This window comes from Plectropomus leopardus, chromosome 24, assembly GCF_026936395.1.
Source record: "Plectropomus leopardus strain MGB_pleo_1.0 chromosome 24, ASM2693639v1, whole genome shotgun sequence".
Taxonomy (NCBI): Eukaryota; Metazoa; Chordata; class Actinopteri; order Perciformes; family Serranidae; genus Plectropomus; species Plectropomus leopardus.
In genome coordinates, this window is record NC_142199.1 from 3742916 (window position 1) to 3765688 (window position 22773).

At 37.2% G+C, this 22773-nt stretch overlaps 2 protein-coding genes across 8 annotated transcripts in view; both read right to left on the bottom strand.

The window, feature by feature from the left end:
- The window catches only part of als2b (alsin Rho guanine nucleotide exchange factor ALS2 b), a 31548-nt gene extending 24385 nt beyond the window's left edge, over positions 1 to 7163 (bottom strand). For 2 of the 5 annotated variants that reach the window (XR_015775808.1, XM_088074118.1), the window contains exons 1-5: positions 6948 to 7163; positions 6522 to 6582; positions 4050 to 4195; positions 2856 to 3811; positions 1043 to 1400 (exon numbers count right to left, since the gene is read on the bottom strand). Coding sequence is in view for 4 of the 5 variants with exons in the window: in XM_088074118.1 (XP_087930244.1) it covers positions 1043 to 1400; positions 2856 to 3811; positions 4050 to 4195; positions 6522 to 6541 (1480 nt within the window). In the remaining variant the exon portion in view is untranslated. The remainder of the gene's footprint in view (positions 1 to 1042; positions 1401 to 2855; positions 3812 to 4049; positions 4196 to 6521; positions 6583 to 6947) is intronic. The other 3 variants (XM_088074121.1, XM_088074120.1, XM_088074119.1) reach the window with 2 other exon arrangements.
- A 1143-nt stretch (positions 7164 to 8306) lies between these two features.
- The window catches only part of LOC121962904 (alpha-tectorin-like), a 31638-nt gene continuing 17171 nt past the window's right edge, over positions 8307 to 22773 (bottom strand). For all 3 annotated transcript variants that reach the window (XM_088074850.1, XM_088074849.1, XM_088074848.1), the window contains 16 exons: positions 21800 to 22027; positions 20491 to 20568; positions 18603 to 18708; positions 18329 to 18458; positions 16600 to 16843; positions 15445 to 15589; positions 15249 to 15351; positions 15089 to 15151; positions 13647 to 13846; positions 13016 to 13150; positions 11961 to 12148; positions 10650 to 10804; positions 10313 to 10558; positions 10074 to 10230; positions 9189 to 9291; positions 8307 to 8921 (listed from right to left, as the gene is read on the bottom strand). In XM_088074850.1, the coding sequence (XP_087930976.1) occupies positions 9199 to 9291; positions 10074 to 10230; positions 10313 to 10558; positions 10650 to 10804; positions 11961 to 12148; positions 13016 to 13150; positions 13647 to 13846; positions 15089 to 15151; positions 15249 to 15351; positions 15445 to 15589; positions 16600 to 16843; positions 18329 to 18458; positions 18603 to 18708; positions 20491 to 20568; positions 21800 to 22027 (2271 nt within the window). In that variant the 3' untranslated portion in view covers positions 8307 to 8921; positions 9189 to 9198. The remainder of the gene's footprint in view (positions 8922 to 9188; positions 9292 to 10073; positions 10231 to 10312; positions 10559 to 10649; positions 10805 to 11960; positions 12149 to 13015; positions 13151 to 13646; positions 13847 to 15088; positions 15152 to 15248; positions 15352 to 15444; positions 15590 to 16599; positions 16844 to 18328; positions 18459 to 18602; positions 18709 to 20490; positions 20569 to 21799; positions 22028 to 22773) is intronic.

Genomic DNA, 22773 nt, shown 5'->3' on the forward strand with positions numbered 1-22773 from the left:
TTTAGTAATCTTTTTGCAAATTTTTGGGCCATGCCTTGATAAGTTGCTCATACCCTTTTCTTCATGTTTTTGAAAGAAATTAAACCAATTTGCTCAGATTTCAAAGTGTTGAATCCGCTAAATCGCTGTGCCCCAAAATGTTTCCTTGATCACTGAAACTCCCTGTCAAGTTGGAGGCTAAAAATCAATCTGCATTCCTGAGTGTTTTAAATCACACAAAGGCAACCATTCAGAGAGGCTCACCACGCTTTAACTGAACTCAGAAATAAGCGGCAATTTGCGGATTTATCATGGAGCAGTTTTGGAGGTCGAAAACACAGAGATTTCCTTGTCAAAACGGTTCCTTCTGGAGCATTATCAATTACATTTTCTTTTGACAAGTTAGCGTACTGGGAAATGCATTCTTGAGTGACGATGAGGCTTTTTCTGCAATTAACCCTTTGAAACCCGGATTGACATCAGTTTTATTGAGCTTAATTCGGATGCATTTCAGATACATTTGAACCTTTGAAATGTGAGCCAATTAATTTGCTTTCTTTCAAAAACAAAAAAAGTCTTGAAATATCCTAAAAACTGAAAAAGAAAAAGTAGTAAAAGGTGATGAGGGCAAGAAAAAGTGAGATAAAAAATTAGAAAAAATCTCAAGTAAACTATCATTATAATTATTATAGAAAAAAATATTAATGAATATTTAATTAATATTTGATGGCAATTTACAGACAAAAATTATCTAAAATCTGAAATAATCTGAAAACTAATTAGGCAAATATATGCATATTAAAAATATTAATTTGTTGCAGTCCAACAAAAATGTCATTATTGCAGTATAAATATAAAGAACTAAAGAAGACAATTCTTCTGAGAAGTTCGGTTCCCTGAAATCACATACGTCTTCTTATGTGCAGAGAGATGGAAGTGACAAACACAGAATAAAAAACACTCAACGTGTGACACGAGGACGAACCTTTGCCGTGCTTACACGCTGCATGACAGGAAGCCTGAAGCGAAGACAAACACACACACATGCGCAAGAAGTACTTACGCAGCAGAGTATAGGAGGAGGATAAGAGGTGAACAGCGTATCTACCCTGAGAGAGGAGTCCTGGGAGCGAAAGGCGCCGCCGCAGACCCTCGGCCTCCTCCTCGCGGATGTCCCCTGTGCTGGAGCTCTTCTTGGCCTGCACAGAGTCCTCCTGGCGGACGCGCTCTGCCATGTTGTCGCCCACGACGCCTGTGAGCCCCACCGGCATGCCCGGCCTCACCACTCCAGAGGGAAGGTAGAAGTTCATCATCTTTTTGAGGGACAAGGCCTCGTAGGTGGAGGCGACCCGCTCGCCCACTGCAGAGGCGCAGGAGGCCACCAGGCTGTTGAGCGTGGAGCCGGGCCCTCCTGCTGACGGCTGCAAGACAAACAAAACAAAATCACACATAAACAAACAGATCCAGTCTTAAAATGAAAATGTGGGTACCACGAGATTAACTTAGAAGCTTCTGTTATATTGTGTATCAGATAGTATGACAAAAATGTCAAAATTTGACCAAAAAACAACTGAAAAGCACTTAGTAGAGCATGTAGAGGCCTGTTATAGTAGACAGTGATAAAAAAACCAAAACAGGCCTAAAAACCCACAAAATAGCATGTTGAAAAAATGACCAAAAAAGCAAGGCCATAGTACGGTGAAAAAAGTCAAAATTTGACATGTCAGAAAAATACTTGAAAATTACTTACTATAGCATATAGTCATGTTATTGTACACAGTGTTGAATCAACATCCAAAAAAGCTCCAAAAACCCATAAAATAGCATGTTGAAAAAATGACCAAAAAGCAAGGCTATAGTACGGCCATGTGTCTCCTCTTCTGTTTCTGAACTATGACGCGGCCAGAAAAGAGAAAAACATCATGATGCCACAGTGAAGTTGACCTTTTGGATATAAAATCATTTAATTCTGTTAGACAACTGTCTAAAACTCTGTCATAATTACCGTATGATCCTTGATTCATGCCCAAAAACATGTTGCATAAGGTCACATAATCAAATTTGAATCAGTTCATTCTCAAGTCAAAGTGGATGTTTTTGCTAAATTTGAGATTATTCCCTGAAGGTCTTCTTGAAATATCGGGTTCAAGAGAAAGATGCAAGGTCACGGTGACCTTAACGTTTAAGAAACAAATGGATTTCAGTTTATCAGTGATTCCAAGTGTAATTTCGTGCCAAATTTGAAGAAATCCCCTCAAGATGTTCACAAGATATTGCTTTCACGAGGTCACAGTGAGGAAGTCTTTGGGTTTTTGGTTAGATGCCTAAAATAAAAAGTCTTTGAAAATTTGAGTGATGTAACATCTTTTTTCTTTCACTTTTTCAACTTAGTAAGAAATGCTGCACAAATTAGGAGTTTCAGACTTTTTTTCTTTTTAAAGCTAAGGAAAAAAGTCATCCAAAAAATAATATTATAATGATAATAATTGCAAAATAATTTTATTGCATTTTCATAATTTTCTTAAGATCTTTTTCCAAGTCTTGTTTTCCTCATTTTTTGTTTTGTTTTGTGGTTTTTGAGTAATTTAAAACATTATTTTATTTGCTTAGAAATTTTTACTTTTTTTTTTAATTTCTTGCTAATTTTTGGGTAATTTCTTCTTTAAGTGCTTACTGCCACAATACAATTTTTTTGAGAGAAATCAAGCAAGCAAGGGACACTTTCACGTCTGTAAATGTCTCACTCGTAAAGTTTGACGCCTTAATGTGTCTTTAAAAAGATGGTGACCAACAAGAGACCACAAGTGTAATCACACCCATCAGCTTTACAGCCTGTTGTGTTGGTGACGTTCAAATCCGAGTGTTTGTCGACTCACCAGCAGACCGTGCGGCGCTCCGGCCTTCGCCGTCTGCTCAGCCTGCGTGTTGTCTGACAGTTTCTTCAGGTAGTCTTTGACGGCCTGCTCATCTGGATACGGTGAACTCTTCACCGTAACGCCACCGCCTCTGCACTGAGCCGAGGAGTCAGAGTTCGAGGCCGGCGGTGCTCCGTTCGCCAAAGATGACTCCTCTTTTTCCAAGTCTGGCGAAGGGTTGGAGGGGGGGTCAGCCCCCAGGGCAGGTGAGGCGGACGTTTGGGAGGGGAGGACCGGCTCGGACGGGGACGTTTTGAGGACTTGTGCGAGAGCAGGTGCATCCAGTCGGCTGTCATCCTCCGTCAGCTCCACTCCGAGGGGGCAGTAGTGACCGTCAGAGATGATGACGTGGTCCTCTTTGTCCGTCATGGTGTACAGCAGCTGGTTACACTGTCTGCATTTGTCCACAGGGGGACGGTGGACGTCCTGAGGTCCCAGGCAACGCACCAGAGCCAGGCTGTGTGACGCCCCGCAGGCCACCTGTAACACAAACCTCCCCGCCAAATGCTCAACCTTCTGTGGTTTCCACACGGGGAAGGCGGTGACGTTGAGGCCCAGCTGGCAACCGCTGCCCCACGCCCACACCTCCCGCTGCGCCGACAGCGCCAGGGTGTGCTGCTCCCCGCACGCCAGCTCCAGCACCGGGACCGTCTGCGGGGGGCTGGTGTCGGAGTCCACCAGAGCGACTGGAGTCGGGTTTGGGACGGTGCTCAGACCCGACAAGCCGCACTGCCCCGAGCCGTTGTCCCCCCACATGTGGACACCACCGTCCTCTGTCACTGCCCCGCTGTGGAAGCTTCCAGCTGCGACTGCGACCACCCGCTGGCCGCTGAGCGCGGACTCCAGAGTTGGTTTCGCTGGCTCGGCCACTTGACTCTGCTTCCATGGCAACTCCCCAAAACTGTACACCTGCCCTCCTGAATTGGTAAAAACAAAAATTGACATTAACCCTTAGGGACAGTTTTGAGCATTTTACATGAATTTCATTCCTCGTTGTTTGACAATTTTGGCTGTGTTCATGCATATGGCACACATTTTGGCAATTTTTTGTTTAATCTTGGAATTTCCAAGATAATAAATAAAGTCAGCCCTCATGACATCTCTGCACAAATACCCCAACAACATTCATATCGTTAAAAAAGGAACAGGTGTTACCTTCCACCAGCAGAACGCCATGCCGTGTGCCCAGAGCGACCTGAAGCACGGGCCCGGGGAGGAGCAGCCTTTCTGGGGTGACGCTGCAGGAGTAGCCCTTCCAGGTGTGGAGCAGGCCGCGCTCTCCACCGCCGTCATCCCCAGAGCTGACCATCGATCAGTCAGCAACACACAGAGAAGTGTTGGAGAGGTTAATCACTCACTGGTGGTATTATAGATTTTCTTACGGTCAATAAATCCCAGGAAAAGGGATATAAGGCTTTGGATAATCAGTAGGAAGAAAAATATTGCATGTCAGCCTTAAGCTCTTGAAACCTTCGCAAAATTGCTTGATTCTATTTAAAAAAAAATTTAAAAAACATGGCAATGACCAAGAAATGTCCAACAAATTGTGAAAAATTAGTAAAAGAAAATAACCTGAAACTTAGTTTTTAAAAAGGGGGGATGTTTATTTAAAAAATATTTGAAAAAAAGAGAAAATTCCCAAGAAACTATATTAATAATGATTATAACTGTATATTTAAAATGTAGCTACTTAAGATATATTAGTTAAAATTTTTGTGATTTTCTTGTTTGTTTTGATTTTTTTTCTACCCACTGTCACTAACTTGATCACTTTACATTTTTACTAATTTCTTGTTAATTTTTGGGCCATGTTTTGTTTAGTTTCTTCATGTTTTTTTAAAGAAATATAACCAACTTGTTCATGTTTCGAACGGTTAAAACCTGGTGCCAAATTGATGGAGGATCCTCCCAAACTATTTGCTCAGTATTATCATTTATAAACTGATTCAACATTAAACTAGAATTACTGCCTTGTCGTTTTATGCCTCTGTGAACCAGTAAAGCTGCATTTGCAGAATATTGTGTTGTGGCAGTGAAGTTAACCTTCAACCTTTTGGACATAAAATGTCATCACTATATCATTATGTCTTTTAGGACATTTGTGTGACATTTTCTTATAATTAACAAATGGATTCTGCACTTATGGACAAAAACGTGAGCTCACAGCAGCAACAAGTCAATTTGAGCTAAATTTGAATAATGTGTGAGCTAAATTTGAAGAAATTCCTTCAGGCGTTTTTGAGACATTGCATTCACAAGAATGAAAGGTCAAAGAAGGACATCCCAAAAACACGATGCCTTTGCATTAAAATGAAATATAATTGCAGAAATGTTACTCTGCGGGCTGCCTACGCCAATCGCATTAAGTTTTCAGACATCATGGGGACACAGTGTTCTTCAGAAGAGGAACATGCCAGAATATTGTGAGGGAAAGAAACTAAATACAGAAAAACAAACACTGAGATGTTAAGAAGAGACAGATTGGTGAATGAGAGGTGTGGGCGGCTGACGTAGCAGACAAACAGCCAGCGGGTCCTCAGTTTTCGCCCTGAGCCAGCGTTTCACCGGCCTCCTGTGCAGCATTACATCTGAACAACAGATGTTTTGTGGGTGAAAGCAGAAGTGAGCACAACTCCGTCCGTAGGCGGCGTCACATGGTGATCACATCCAGAAAAGCCAGCCAGAAAATGAGAAACAAAGAGTGGAGCAGAGTAATCCTCTTTAGGAACGACATTGAAGTCAGCCTCTGATTTGTTGCTTCTCATTCAGCAGTTAAAGTTACTTAAGGGAAATTTATATTACTGATCCTTGTCCCTTTTTTGCAATTTCACAAATCAGAAACCGTGTTTAAAAATATCTTCAGCCTCTCTGGGATAATCTAATCCAGATTTGACAAGTCTAAGTATTTCATTTTTCAAGAGAGACCTGGTTTAATGTGGTCAACATGTACAAAAATGCAATAAAATTGGTATTTTTTTTGCATTTTTACGAATACAGAAAAGGTTTCACAAATTTGAAAGTGGGTTGTAGACAGACAGTTGACTTTACTTTAAATGTCTAACATGCTGTCACAACAGTAAAAGAAAACAAAAAGCCAAAAATAGATTGTTCAGCAATGCAAATTATATTTCCTTTAACTTTCCCCTTAACCCTTTGAAACCTGGAGCGTCATCACTCGTCTTGTCCTGCGTTCAGACGCGTTTCACAAATATTAACACCTTTGAACTCCAAAATTGTGCAATTTCTCTAAAAAACATGGAAAAAACGTTGACGAGCATCTTGGCAAGAAATGTCCTGCAAATTGAATGAATTAATGAATTTTTTTAAGTAGATTTAGAAATTGTTTTTTTTTTTAAACTAGGGAAAATGTCCATGAGTTATATATTTACAACTATAATAATTACACATTGTTTTGTTCTGTCCTTTTTGTTTGTTAATATTCATGTAAGTTTCTTGAACTATTTTGTCCTGATCTCTTGCTCATTTTTTGGTAATTACTGCTTTAGTTTCTCGTGGTCTTCTTCCCATGTTTTTGAAATAAACCAGGCCAATTTGTCAAGATTTTAAAGAGTCTATGTTAAAGACTCTTTAACATAGAGTTAAAGAGAGGACTTTGTAGAAACCCACCTCTTCCTCTGGGTGTCCATCAGTGTGGTTTATGTCTCCATCGGGATGTCAGTCTCTGAGGCTGTCAAAAAAAAACACACATCATGAGCTGAGAGCTGTTGTCAATGCAAACAAACTGTTTTTCAGACTGATTTTTAGGAGGAAAACCCCCAAAACTACAAAGATATGGAGCCAGGCGAAATGTCAAAATGAAAGCAGGTATGGTTTCACTTTCACGTGTTTTAAAAAACTTCAAACATACTAAATTTACTCCCCAAAACACCGTCATAACGTGCAACCTCTGGCAGGTGTTTCCATCTGTTAGCTAACTGTTAATCCTGCAGGCTAACATTAGCTAATCAGCCTCGCTAACTAGCCAAACCGCTAGCTCAAACCACAGGTGTCTTTTCTTAATTTTCCCAGATAGAAAAGCCTCTTTTTTCTCACCAGCTGGCTCCACACGCCGCTCCGTGTTGTGTTCACTCAGACAGAAAAGAAAAACACACGTCTGTTGGGTTTTTTAGCAGCTAAACGCGGCTGGTTGTTGTTCATCTCTTGATGTTGACACAGAGAGGCGCCACTACAGCCGGAGATCGTCTATAAAGACAAAGGCTCACTCAGCAGCGGAGCAGTGTTCTAAGTGATCAAAGCCATTCACAGGCACACTAAAACAAAACGGAGTGGGACATCATCTTATTATTCTTATCTCTGTATTTTTCTTCTTCTACTACTCCTGATTCAAAACGTGCTACTCAAAAGTACCACCTAGTGGCGGAAACTGTGCAGCGCACTAAAAAACTAATACTGATTTAAGTGCAACTTTTTTCACTAAAAAAAACAAAACTGTATAGAAGTTCATGTACAGAAAAACAAGATACATAAACAAAAAAATCTATCAAAAATTAAGAAGACAAAATCAAATGAAAAAATAACGCAAAATATAAAATGTATTTAATAAAAATAATTTTAAAAATCTATCTATCTAAAGTTTTTTTCATAGTAAAATAAATATAAAGAAATGACCAAAAATGACCAAGAAATTGGTTAAAAAGTTTAGCTAAACTACATGAAATTTTGGAAATGTTTTTCAATATAAAATGTCAAGAATTTTAAAGTTAAATGTTTTGAATGAATATTCAGCATTGCAAAATTTTTAATTTTAAACTATCCATTCATTGTAAGGTGTTTCCTTAAGGTGACATACCCAAAAATGTACCCCAATTTGTTTTTCATTTTTCTTTTGAAAAGAAATTGAAATTGTGTTCACTTAAGTCTATTTTGTGGGAAAAAAATATGTTAAACATTTTTTGTCATTATAATGTGTACCATAGAGGATTAATAGCTTTTTGTTCTTATCATTAGATAAGATGCTGCCATATTGCTGAAATTCATAAATAAAGTGCAGGACAGTCTGATTGGTTTCCCACAATTTTTTCTTAGGGACTGCTCTTTCGTTATCAGAGAAGGGGGTTGACTGGGGTGTGCCTTTATTTATTTATTTTACTTTAATCTTGACCTTCCTCGAAGCTTGTATTATTATTTTTTTATAAAAGCTTGCTTTTCATACCCCTGTTGGGTTTTAGGATTTAGAGCGTGTCTGTAACAAAACAAAATACAGCCATTTAAAGTTGTATGTCCCTTCCCTAAGCCAATAGAAAAACAAATGTAAGTCCCTCCCCAGTGCTTAAAAATAACAGAGTCCCTTATAAATTTGCAGTTTAAAAAAACCCAAAATTTTCAATATTCCAAAATGCAATTGCAATTTTCCAGAATAAGAGTTGAAGAAAAAAGATAAATTAACCATACTTGTTTGTCTTTGCTCACTCCATTTATTTATTTATTTTCTTTTTTTTTTGGGTGTTAGTAAAAACTCAATAATGGTACAACAGCACATCTCAGAGTAATAACAGCCACAATTTCAAAATCTTCATTTGTAATAAATTCAATTTGTAGTAACATCATTGTTTTCCTTCAGCTGGATCTCTAAACCTTTGCGATGCAGAGCGTCATTGCACTGAAACACACACATTTCTTTTAACTTCATGTCACTAAAACACAGAAATTCTGTTTCTACATCCACAAAGTGGCATTTCAGCTGTGTACATTTAAAGAAGGCAGTTTACATACCATTAATAAAGAAACTATATTCGTATAAGTTAGTGCATACTATGAATCAAATCACCTTAACCCTGATTTGATGATTTTTCTTCATTTCTATGATTAATCGAAAGATTATATTTGATTTCTAAATCTCACAATAATTTACATGAATCACTGGACTGAATCATCACCCCACACATTCTGCAGAGATAATATACGCCATCTCAGGTGGATCAAGTGCAGATTATCTGCCAGCGTTGTTTCGCAGCAACGATCACTTCAAACTCTGAGGTTTCAGGCTCCTTATAGGGACGAAGTCACCTGAGAGGACAAGCAGACGAAACTGGGATTAGTCATGATTTATACTCTCACAAAGGTTAAAATATCAAATATTCAATGATCAAATTGTTGTTAACTGTTGTGATCATATTCCTCCCCCTGAGAGGATGAACCCTTTTGATTTAAATGACTCCATTTGGCACCACCCACAGGACAAACTTTACATTTTTAGCTCCAAAAAATGCCAAATCATCAGTTTCACCTCTGATTCAAATAACTTTAATTCATTAGAAACAAATTCATACACACCAAGCTCTCTTTAATTACTCCAGCTCATGGTGATGAGCGCTGGGTTTTCATCCACGTAGCTAGACCTGGAAGACCTGCGCCTCCTACGAGATCCGCCGCAGACCTGTGGGACAGAGAGGACAGTCAGGTGTTAGACTTCAGACAGAGTCGGCTCTACGAGGGTCAACGCTGGTGCAGATGTTTGAGGAGTAAATATTGAACACTTGGTGTCCCTTAAGTTGTATGTATACATATATAATTATAAAAACAATATATATATTTTGTAGTTTCTTGCATAATTCACCACTTTAAGACGCTTATTTATTGTTCCTCAATCATCGTTTTAAATAAATTAAATAAATTACTACAAAGATGAGCAAAAACAGCACAAACTGACTGCAAAGAGACACAAAATGATTACAAAGAGAGATAAAGTTACTACAAAGAGATGCAAAATGACTACAAATAGACAAAATAACGAAAAATAAACATAAATGACCTCAAAGTGAGACAAAATGACTACAAAGAAACACAAAATTACCAAAACAGGAAAGAAAATGACTACAGAGAGACATAAAGTTACTACAAAGAGACACAAAATGAACCAAAAAGACACAAACTGACTGAAAAGAGACACAAATAACCAAATAAAGACAGAAAATAACAACAAAGGGACACAAAACGACTACAAAGAGACACACAGCGATACCAAAGAGAAACAATATGACCTCAAAGAGACAAAAAAGATGTCAAAGTGACACAAAATTACCACAAAGAGACACAAAAAACAGAAAAAAAGAATATCTGTGCTCAAGGGCTAATTGTCTTATAATGCGCCCATGCTTGTAATGAAGTATTTTTACTGCTTTTACTGAAGTACAACAGTATTTCCTCCCCATTGCTTACCGGAGCGCAGGTGTTGGTCGACTTGATGCACAGCTCCAGTTTGCAGTGCAGGTAGATCTGTCCAGTTTGCCCAGAGAACTGGAACATGTTGAACGCGACGATGTTGGTCGTGTCCCGTCCGCTTCTCTCCACCTCCACCGTCGGGTCGTCAGGACATCTGAAACAGGAAGACGCACACGGTGACATCAGCTGCATCCGCAGGTGATTCTTACGGCGCCTGACGCAGAGATTTTCCTCACCCGTTCTTGACGAGGTCGTAATGCAGACCACCAACAGCGGACGGCTGGTTTGTTGCCCAGCAGGAGTCTGTTACTATGGAGACCATGCTGTCGTCAAGTCCCGTCGTCTTCAGCTCCAGCCACACCTTCTGGTTCAGCTGGATGTCAGTGTTTGGGCTGATGAGGTTGGTGAGGCCGGCGTTGGAGTAGGCGCTCATCGTCAAAGTGTAATTCCAAATTGAAGATTTAATCTTCTGCACCACAGAGCTGGAAAACACACACACACACACACTTCAGCTGTCTTAAACGTCAACAAGCTGCACACGAACAGCCAGAGCCTCGGTCGTCCTCCACGCACCTGTCTGCGATCCTGAAGGACACACTCTCAATGTCCGGCTTTCTGTACATGCAGGAGAAGTCGATCTCTACTTGGTCGTGGCGGACGATGATGTCATTGGAGCCGTTCCTCATCTTGATGGTGTTGGTGTAGATGACTTGACTGTGGTTGTTCATCTAAATTATGACAGAATAAAGAAAAACTCATGAGTTCATTTAATCACAGCAGTCAGAGTATATTTATATTCACCTATGACATTAAAAAAAACAGAGTTTTAGCGACGCGGTTATATGCTTCTGCACCAGTCAAGTTGCAGTTACAGTTTATATCCATGTCTGTGAATTATTACGATTATTGTCACACTGAAACTGACCTTTGAATTTTTGGATATAAAATGCCGTAACTTCATTTCATACTGTAAGACATTTTATGTGCAAAAAGCATAATTTCTCGAGTAAAGGCCAAAAGCATGTTTTATGAGGTCACAGTGAACTTTGACCACCAAAATCTAATCAGTTTATTTTTTAATTCCAAGTGGACATTTGTGCCAAATTTGAGGAAACTCCCTCAAAGTGTTTTTCAGATATTGCACTTACAAGAATAAGATGGACACATGGTCACAGTGACCTTTGACCGCCAAATTCTAATCAGTTCACTCTCGAGTCCAAGTGCCAAATTTGTGCCAAATTTAGGGAAATTTCTTTCACACGATCTTGAGATATCGCCATTACGAGAATGGGACGTATGGACAACGGAAAAACATAATGCATAGTCAGTCAGTTTGTGTCATTGTTGGCCACTTTCTGTCTCTGTGTAATCATTTTCTGTCTCTGTGTAATCATTTTATGCAGGTTTTGGACATTTTTTTGTCATTTTGGTAATTTTGTGGTATTTTTGGTTGTCTTTTTGTCTCTGTGAGGTTGTTTTGCATCTTTTTTTGGTTGTATTGTGTCTCTGTAGTTGTTTGTTTCTTTAGGTAGTCACGTTGTGTATATATATATATATACATACATACAGTATATATAATATATATTATATATACATTGCATTCAAGAGTGCCAGATGGACTATGTCACAGTCATTTTGAACACGAAACTCACAGTTCATTATTGAGTCCAAGTGGACATTTGTGCTAAATTTGAAGAAATTCCCTTAAAATGTTCTATAGATATCACGTTTATGAGAATGGGACGTATTGATGGACAAGGAAAAATAATGCCTCCAGCAACACCTAATGCCAGTGCAGAGGCATCAAAAGTAAGACAAAAGAAAGCCCATAAACCGCATGTATTTTATATTTATATTGCTCTCCGTGCAGTCACTCGCACCCACCGTGACCTCCGTCCCGCAGGTGTTCATGGCGTCGTATTCGAAGGTCACCATGTGGCTCTTGGGGTCCATGTTACCTCTGCAGCTCGGGTCATTGAGGTGCAAGACGGTGTAGTCGATGCCTTTGTCCTCCAGCAGGCATCCAGCCAGAGTAAGAGTGGCAGAGTTTTGTGAGCAGACTGTCGGATCACCTGAGCACAACAATACGACAAAGAAGTCAAAACATTACCACGATTTCTGTGGTTTTATTTGCTTTTGAGGCTTCAATAAGTCAGTTTGCACTGATGTTTTAATAAATCTACAATCTGCTACGGCGCATTCAATGGTGTTATGTGATGTTAAATGTTTTGAGCTGTACATTGTCCCTTTTCAATTAAAATAAAAATATTAATTAAAGAAAATAAATTTGATTTTGAGCTATTTTGAAGGCAGATATACATCCAGGTTATCCCTCTGAAAGCTGCTTTTAGACGCCTTTTAACAAATTGATGCGATTTTACGCAAAAACATAAGAAGAAATGTTCCACAAATTGCAATAACTTTGTAGATTAACAATATTGCTTTTAAAAAGCTATGGAAAAACTAGATTTACAGCGATCATGATAACATATTTAAAATCATGTCTCAGAGTTATAATTTCAAAGCGCTTTTTCCAGGTCATTCACTTGTTTGTTTCATTTTCTTTGTCATTTTTTTGTTTGTTTGTTTTTTAAAAATTTTCTTTTTTACTAATTTTCTGCATTTTTTTTTGGTTACTTTCTTCTCTTTGCCTTCTCTTGATGTATTTTGGCATTAATCAAGCCAAACTGCTCCGATATTTATATAGAATAAAACATGAATCAGTATATTTTTCTGGTGAAGCGACGTTAGATTGAGGAGTCACCACAGATTCTGCACCAAACCACAAAATCCGAAAAACAGCTGAGCTTCTGCCAGGTTTGCATAAATAAAATCAATTTGTATATACTAAAATATACATTTAAAAGTATGTAAAACCATATACGCTGACGTCTGAACCAACGCTATAGAAACATTACGCCACAGTTGTTGCACCGTACCTAAAGTGCTTTTTGGTTTGTACTTGGCGGCGAAGTCGGCCCGACATAAGCAGTGAGTTTGTCCGTATTGGATGCCGCAGAACTCATGATCGCTGCAGTAATGGCGCAGACAGTGGAAGGTCTGAGGGACGGCAGCTGCAGACACACACACACACACACACACACACACACACACAGATGAGAAATTAAGGATGAATGACAGTTTAAAAAGATCCTGTGTAATTATTGTTAATGTGAACACGTTTTGTAGAGCAGTCTTCACTGTACAGCGGAAATCCCAAAATACTCTAGTGGTCCTTAAAAAGTGGGACATTATAACCTTACTCAACTAACTGTGTATTTATTTAACTGCTACTTTCAGATAGATTTCAAAATTGTTTCTAGGTTTCGTTAAAAAAAGGCATATTTAAAAAACACCTCTTTATTGACGTTATAAACTGCTTCACAACAATAACACTGATCATCGGACTTAAAAATGAAACACTAATGAAAAACGAGATCAAAAATGTTTAAATAAACCCAGATCAAATCAAACTAAACAAACACTGCACCAGAGCTGGGCTGCATACTGATATATTAGATCTATTTGATTGTGCTGAATATATATAAAAGAAAATAACAAAAATCTTACGGCAGCTGGCCATTGACCTCCAGCTCCCAAGATCGATGTTTTTCAGGCTGCAGGACTTGGCGTAAGCCTCCATAAAGTGGCACTTGTGGCCGTCCACCGCCGGGTACCTGCACAAGGTGTCTATGCAGGCGCTGATGTAGCGCTGTGGGTCAATTTCGGCGTGGCACGGAGTGAAAGGAGCGTGCATCATGTGGTTACAGCTGTTCCATCGATGCAGAGAGAAAGCATGAGAGTCAATGTTTGGAACAGTTTTAATATCCTCCTGAGAGTCTGCGTCCTCATATGAGGACATAATTTGGGTTTGCTGCACCTTCATAAAGTGCACACAAAAGTGGACAAAACCTGATCAAATATTATAGTCAAAACTGGTTTGTTTGTGCTAAATAATGTCGGTAGTTTCATACGGCAATTTTAGGAAGTTATCATTTGGACACTGGGAATTACTGCAGCATTTTCCTCAGGCCAATTAGGGGAGACAGACTGTCCTTCAAACAAAAAGGACATTCCCAGCTGTGAGTATGGAGTCGAGAAAATTCATATAGAGTTATAAAATGAGCAAATCACCATTTTTGTCTTATTTTGGGACATCGGGACTTGATCATTATTAAGTTTTAGGACTATCATCTTGTTTGAGGACATTATTATCTTCTCAGCTGAGGACATTGGGAATTAATTATAATTTAGTTTTAACCACATTAGGACTTTTTTATTGTCTCATTTGAGGACATTGGGACTTCCTTATCAGTTAGTTCTAAGACTTTACTATCATCTTGTTAGAGGACATTGGGACTTTGTTTTGTTTTGTTTGAGGACATATGGACTGTATTATCATCTTGTTTGAGGACATTGGAACTGAATTATTGTCTCGTTTTAGGACATTAGGACTTAATTATCATCTTGTTTGAGGACATCGGGACTTTGTCATTTGGTTTTAGGACATTAGGACATTTTGATCATCTCTTTTTAGGACATTGGGACTGTATTATTGTCTCGTTTTAGGACATTAGGACTTTATTATCATCTTGTTTGAGGACACTGGGACTTTATGGTGGATACATTATATCACTTTGTTAAAAAACTTGAAAACAAATGCTACATTGTTTGTAATTTTTTTTGGTTTCTAACATTTTTTGTAACTAATAAAAACAAACCTAATGTCCCCATATTAGGACATCTTTTATTTATTCATTTATTTAAATTTTTTTTTTTTACACTTCTCAGGTACTTATCCTAAATAACTCGGAAAAATGTAATTTACCGAATTAAAAAAATGTAATAAAATTTGACAACTAAAAGCTTGGCTCTCAGGAGGATGAGTGTGTTCAGTTTACAGAATCGTCCTTGCTCGAATGACAACGTCAAAGCACCATCGAAATTTAAGATGCACTAAGTTTAGAGGATGAAATGAGTGTTTTGGTGTTTTCTGGTGAGTTGGTTCTTACAGTTCAGTGGAGCGGTTGCAGTTGATCGTACTGTCGATGGCGTCTTTGTGTGGAGTTGCACAGCTAGAAGGAACAAACAGCACAGCACATTAAATTGGGAACTAAACACATCAATAAAGAGATTACATTCAGTCAGTTCATCAATTTTAGCTGGTCGTACTCTGCAGCACTGGCCGCGATGTTCTTCGAAACAGCTGGGCGGGTTGTTTCCGTGTTATCAGTGGGGTTGCCACACAAGCCCACTGCAGCTAAATCGAATGGTGCTAGTAGATGTCAAGAGAGAGAGAGAAAAAAAAAATTCAATCCAAAGTTTATTCATCGCTCAACTCCACATATTAGGATTTAGGGCTCTGTACCTGCAATGTGTACCATGCTGCCATCAAAAAAGATTTCGACATTGTGGGAAAGCCACTTGACAGCAACTCCAGCGTGGTCCTTTGAGAGCTCCACTCCATTAAACAGCTGAGCCGTGGCGTTGAGCATCAACGTGTTTTTACGGCCCTACATCACGGCAGATATGTGAAGGAGACAAACGTGGATCAGGATGGTGGATTTTGTGACTAAATGCAACTTTTTTTACTGCAGCAAGTGTCCAGCACAGACATAAACATCCAGTGTATCAGATTTAAGGGGATTCAGTGGCATCTAGTGGTGAGAACTGCAAATTGCAACCAGCTGACATTTATACCAGTTAAAATTCAGTCAGTGTTCATTGTTAACCCTTTGAAACCTGGGCAAATTGAGTTGATTTAAGAAGGCAATGAGCAACTTTAAATGAAAAGACCTAAAAATTAACCAGAAATTAGTCAAAAGAAACAAACAAACAAACAAAAATAAAAATTGTAAAAACAAGAAAAAGAGAAAATGGAAAGTTTAAAAAAAAGGAATCGACCCAAAAGGGTTAACCAGTAATAATTGTCAATCATATTAATACATTAATTATCATTTTAAATATGTAATTATAATATTTAGAAGTGTAGCTCTCTGGAAAAAATATATTTTTTTCCAAATCTACTAATTTCTTGTCATATGTGGGACATTTCATGCAAAATATCTCTGTCAATCCAGAATTTGAAAGGGTTGAGGAGGTTTTAATGGGAGCCGAATTATTCGCAGAGATCCTCTCATCTTCAAAACAAAAAAGGGACCGGTTGGTTACAACCAGTAGAAACGCTTAATAAAGCAGTTTGTGGAGCATTTGCCAGCTGCACTAGAAAAACGCACCTTTACTTTATATACTTCAAGTACATTTTCCTAATTATACTTACTTGGGTGCTATTTTAACACAGGACTTTTACTCATTTTCAGCAATGATTAAAACCCAGTGGAAAAATCTCATGGGCTTTTTGGCGAGAGAGCCAGGGCGAAGATGAATGCTGAATTCTTTTTTTTCATGCAAGAGGAAAGACGCCCCAACATTTGTCTTAAAATTTAAATTCACCCACACAGAGTAACTCTACAACAACCTCATCAGCACACTACTTGCTTTTAGATGGATTGTAGCAGCTTACCAAAACTCTTCCTCCTTGTTCCAGGGTAAATTTTTCCCGATTATAATTTATTGTTACATGGTCCAACAATGGCACATCTCTACGGCGTTGCTCCCGGAAACCCACTATGACACTCTCTGTCAGGGATGCATTAAGACCAAACAGGTTGTATTTACAGCGATCCGGGATAGAGTGGGTTCTGTTGAAGAAGTCGATCACAGTGGATCCAACGACAGTGCACACGACTGGAGGGCGAGGAACGCACCTGATGGAGATGAAAAGAGATGGACATTTTGAGTCTTTTTATTTCCGAAAGCAAAATCTTAAGACTACAAAGACAGTGAACAAATGCCAAAACACTGGCATCATGTGTATAATAACATTCTCTAAGAATTACACGTAACATTTTTACCATCTTGAGTTAGTTTTCAATATTTGATGAAAAACTTATAAACTGTAGTAAATCATTGATATGATTATTATTATCAAGAGCGTATTTCTTTTTCTCTTTAATTATTATTATTAGTAGTATTGTTATTGTTATTATTGTGATTATTATTTAATTATTTTAATTATTATTAATTAAATAATTATTTTATTTTTATTTTTTAAAATTGTATTATTGTTATTATTATTATTATTATTATTATTATTATTATTATAGTTGTTACTATTTCCTTTCCCTTATCTGAAACACACAAAAACTGTCCATTTCAGCAGTGGGTTTGCTTGTATATTTTTTTTATTAAAAAGAAAAACTTATAAGCTGGCAGCAGTGGGGTGCTATTAGGTTGCATTATGTAAAAGTTTTTAAATGTAACTCCACTCGGGACAGTCAAGATATCTCAGCCTTTGCTGCTTTGAAATTTTGTCATACTTAGGATTTAAATTCCTTAATTATTGTCACAAATAAGTTAATTAATGTATAATAACTGTGACAAACATGCCAACATTAAAAGAAAATATAGTCATTGTTGCTATCAAAATTCAAAATGTAATCCCACATGAACAAAGGTGCATGAGGTTTTTTAATTTTTTTTGTTTAAGGATGATTTTAAATGGTCTTGTTGAAAAATAATGATTTGCATTATCACAACTTTGGCATTCAATGTTTCTCAGATAAGGGTATAAAATCAGCAATAATCAATCACAGATATACTTACAGGTGATCATTAATATGTAGGTTTGAAACATTGATTGCTATTCACTTTTTTTTTCTGCGTGATGATTCATCAGATTTAGAGGCTGCTTTTCTAATTTGCGTTTTTGCACCAGATAAATTCCCCGCTAACGACTCCATGACGGGATATTGATAGTGAAGTGTCACCGCAGTGAAGATGACTGTACAGAAACAGGACATAATGTTTTGTTTCTAAATGTTCATAGGTTATAATAATAACTCTATTTATAAAAAATAGATTTGTTTTGAGCACTATTTAAAAAATTGTATGCAAATCATGAAAAAAGTAGCTAATTGTTTGTAAAATGTTTAAAAAGTTGGCACATTAATTGTTTAATAAAGGGGAAAGTGTGAGATTTGTACCCTAAATTGGCAATGTAGCCAACCAATCATGTAAATCTGTTATTTTAGCCTTAAAACATTTAAAGATAGCGATTAAATTTCAAAATATTTATATGTGTCTGTAGATTAAAGGATTAACAGGTTGTGCTTTTAGTTCAGATGGTTATTTTCATCGTCAGTCAAACCTTCATTCAAACTTTACTCCAAATATAAAGCAAACATATTTACGTGAAGTTTCCCTCGCAAAGCTCCGAGTAACCACAAGTTGTCGTCCGGACGACCGAGGCAGCGTCACAGATTTGATGGCGGCAGGCAGCCGGGTCAGTATCAAGCACTGTGTTGGGTTGATAAATGACGCCTGGGAGGTGACAGAGGATTCATGAAATTAGCCAAATATTAAACTTCATTTAAGAAAGGGAAAAACTGTCATGTTTAAATGTCACAATTTTGCTTTGAGGATCCCTGAAGTGTTCCTTCTTTGGGAACCACAAGATTTGCTTACCTTTGACTCTGCAATGGAAGAATTTCAGGTAAATGCCAGCGGTCACGTTCTCAAGGGGGAAAGACAAAGTTTCCATAGCTGTGTTATTGACCTTTACAGTCAGGTTCTAGAAATGGACAAAAATCAGGTTTACCTTATATTGCAGTGCTGAGCCAACAGTGCTGAATCCCCCTTTTTATCTACAGTAGGTATACGTATTTTCCTTCAATTTTTGGACAATTCAGAGCGACAATGAAAACAGAAAAATGAAAACAGAAAAATGTGGCAGCTTGGTTGCCACAATAATTCTGCAAAAGATACAGTGAAGATGCACGTTACAGAACAACCTGTGAATTTACAGTTTAAAACTGTAAAACTGATGTAACTACAACATTTTTAAACTGTAAAATGTACACTTTCCATTGGGGAAAAAAAAATAAAACTTATGCAATTTCATCACTTTATGTATAAAAACCCTCAACTTAAACTAACAATTTTAAAATCTACACATGAGACAATCACAATTATTATTTTCTTTCGATTTCAAACAGCTGTTATTGGCAGGAAAAATAACTTTTTGTCAGTGTCCTAACATCTATGCCGAAGACATTTTGTTATTTATTTTTTAAAGTGAACATACTCAGATGTTTTAAAATGTAAAATCCATTTGTAGGCTACATATTTATATGTAAAGCATAACACATGAATTTATGTAATGTAATACATTAAAAAAAAAAACACATAAAAAATAAATTATTTATTATATTATATTATATTATATTATATTATATTATATTATATTATATAGCCCCATATATATATATATATTATTATAAATTCTATAAATAATTATCATTATTTCAACATATTCTTACTTTAAAATGAACAGTTTAGTTTAGTTTAGTGCTTTATAAAATATTACTGTCAACTGAACTCTGTATCGTTGTTTTTGTGTTGACAGTCTTATGATGTCAGGATTTTCAGCACTTTAACTGCTGGTCTATCAGGCTGGCGGAGTTAGCATGAGGCCCACACTGTAACTAACTGCTAAGAAATATTGTTACATTTTTTGGAAAAAAGAGCAGCACAGAGTAATGGCCAGAAAAGTGTTTTTGCATAACATCATGATGCCACAGTGACGATGACCTTTTGGATACAAAATGTCATCATTTTATATCCTTTTAGACATTTGTGTGAAACTTTGTCATAATCAAACATGAATTCTTGAGCATTGGCCCAAAACATGTTTCTTTGACCAAATTCTGATCAGTTTTTGAGTCCAGGTGGACGTTTAAGCTAAATTCCCTCAAGTTCGTCTTGATATATTGTGTTCACAATAATGAGCTGGACATGAGGGTACAGGTACCTATTACTGCTAACCAGTAAAATCAAATCAGTTCATCCTTGAGTCCAAGTGAGAACGTGTGCCAAATTTGCAATTTGCAATTCCCTCAAGGTGTCCGAAAGATATCCTATTCACGAGAATGAGCCACAAAAGTTCACAGTGACCTTCTACTTTTGACCAACAAATGGCTGTTTGTGCCAGAGGCAGAAAAACAAAACATAACATTTTACGATTAGTTCAAGCTGTGCAAATTGTGAAAAGCGACGTGTAATTCCTGATAATCGTCTTTGTTCAGATGAGAAAAAAGAACCAAAACCGGGAGATGGTGGATAAAAATCTTCCCTCTGTCCTGTTACAGATGGAAGTTTAAAGGTCAAGATGGTTAGCGACATTCTGGGCTCATTTTTAGGATAATTTTGGGTCACACAGACTAAACTGTGATGACAGGAACAAAATTGGTTTTCTGTTAAGTTAACTTGTCAGGGAGCAGATTGGTTTGAGGACATAAGCTGCCATTGTAACAGACTCAGGTCCGTCTCTGAGTAACATCTAATATGTACTTACAAGTGCGGAGGAATACGAATCCGTTTTTATGATTTTCAAAGCCGTTTCTTGATTGAAGTTGTAGAGAGACCAACGTATCTGAAAGTATAAACAGATTAAAGACAGGAAATATTCAGTAATGGCTTCCAAAACTTTGATTTGAAGTTCCCTTTGCCACACAATGGGCCTCATGCAGCAACATTTTCTTAAATTTCTCTCATTTTTTCCATCACATTTTCTTATTTTTTCTTAATTTTCTTGTAAGAGAAAATATAAGAGAAGTCAGCTTCAGATGCACCAATCGTTCTTAACCATCCAAATCTGCCCTGAGCCAGGTGAGCTCAACGATGAATCCCATTTTATCATAAGTCACCTGTTGGCACAGGTAATGCCCCCAAAACGCTGTATAAGGACTGGTGTGGTGCCGTGTGCAAAGACTCGGGCACATGCACAAGACTGGAGAGATGACACCAAAAAGGTTGTAAGAATAAAAAAATACTGTTAAATAAAGTAAATGTGATTTCAGGGAAATGTATTGAAATTTTAAAAGAGAAGCTGGAACTATGAAATGTTTTTTCCATGAAAATGACTCCTACAATGAAAGACATCGTTGTTAACTAATTGTTTCAGCTGCACTTGTATATTTTCATATTTTGGGTTTGTGTGTTTAAATCTTAACATGTAAAAAAATAATCTAATAATAGAAGTGGTATAAAAAGTACTATTGCCACTATACTCCACTACAGTTCAGAGTATTTCCCTCTGAACTGTAGTGGAGTAGAAGTGGAAAGTGACATGAGATTAAAATACTCAAATAACAGAAAAGTACCATCAAATTTGTATTTGAGCACAGTAACTAAAATTACAGTATTTGGGATCAATGCAACAAGTAGTAGTATCCCTTTAGTCTTGACATTTAGTAGTACAGTCATTATAATTACTCCAAAACCTCATCTAAATGAAATGATATTCCTGCATTATATTTTTAAAATATTCCTGAAATGTAAGAATAATTTTACCTTGTGTTGTTTAACAATTTATGGACTGTGAAAGCGAGATGTTTTGTCTCTTGCATCTTGTTAAAAGCGCTATCAACCGCTCGTAAAATGTTCTCTCACCAAAGAGAAGAGCAAAAATAAGAAAACACTGGTGAATCCCAAAAATCAATGGGTACTAACAAAACAAGAACAAACTCTGGATATGACCAAAAATGAGAGAAAATGAATTTGTAAAATGTTTCTTGCATGAGTCACACTGTCTTTGAAATGTTCATTTCGTACAAAAGGCTCGACAGTCGATCAATCCGAAAACATGGACGCTGATAACTCACAGTTCCAGGGGTGCCTTGTTTAAAATGAAGGTCAACATAACAGCTTGAGTTGGACTTGATGGACGGCAGAGCATTATGAACAGGTGACCCAACAACAGTTGGTCCAGTTTTCAAACTCCATGATACAAATTTCGTCCCGTCTCCGTTGGCCACCTCAATACAGTCGACAGCAGCCGCTGGAGTGTATTCTATGAAACAAACTTGAATTCCATTCATATTGTTCGTCATCTGCAAAACCAGAGAGACGGCACTTGTGAAACGACAGCAGTATTGACACTTTTAAAGACAGAGTTTGACTGCGTTTAAACGCCTTTTACAAGCAGTTACAACATTTTGAAATCTGAGTGGGTTTGATTTCGGACAAAAGCAACCTGGAATGCAAAATGCACCAGAGAGAAAGATTTTTTTTTTTTTTAAATCTAGGAACAATGGCCAGAAAACTTATCAATTTAATGCTATAATTATATATTTAGTATCATCATTATCACAAGTTTTAAGGACATAGATAATATATCGCTATTTCCCTCACTGTTTCCCTCTCTTTGTGTCTGTCTGTCTACACCTCAGGATTTTGTTTTTCGTTACTTTTGCAGACTCAGATTTATCTTAAGTATATGATCTTAAAGAAATAAATGCAAAAAAAAGTGAAAACAAATGAAAATAAACAAATTAACAAATGATCAGAAAATAAATAAAATAATTAATAAAATTCAGTTTAACCTTTAACCTAACCTAACACTTCAACAGATAAATAACTGGAATCAAATAATATTATAAACATCATTCTGGTATGTGCACTTTTGGTACTTCAAATATATTGTGAAGCTAATATTTGTATACTTAACTGAAATCTTTGTATTTGTAACAGAGTATTTCTACGCTGTGGTATTACTACTTATACTTGAGTAAAAAATATTTCTGCCGCTGTTTTCAAACTTCTTATTTCGCCCTTCGAAACCAGAGTAACTGGTAAC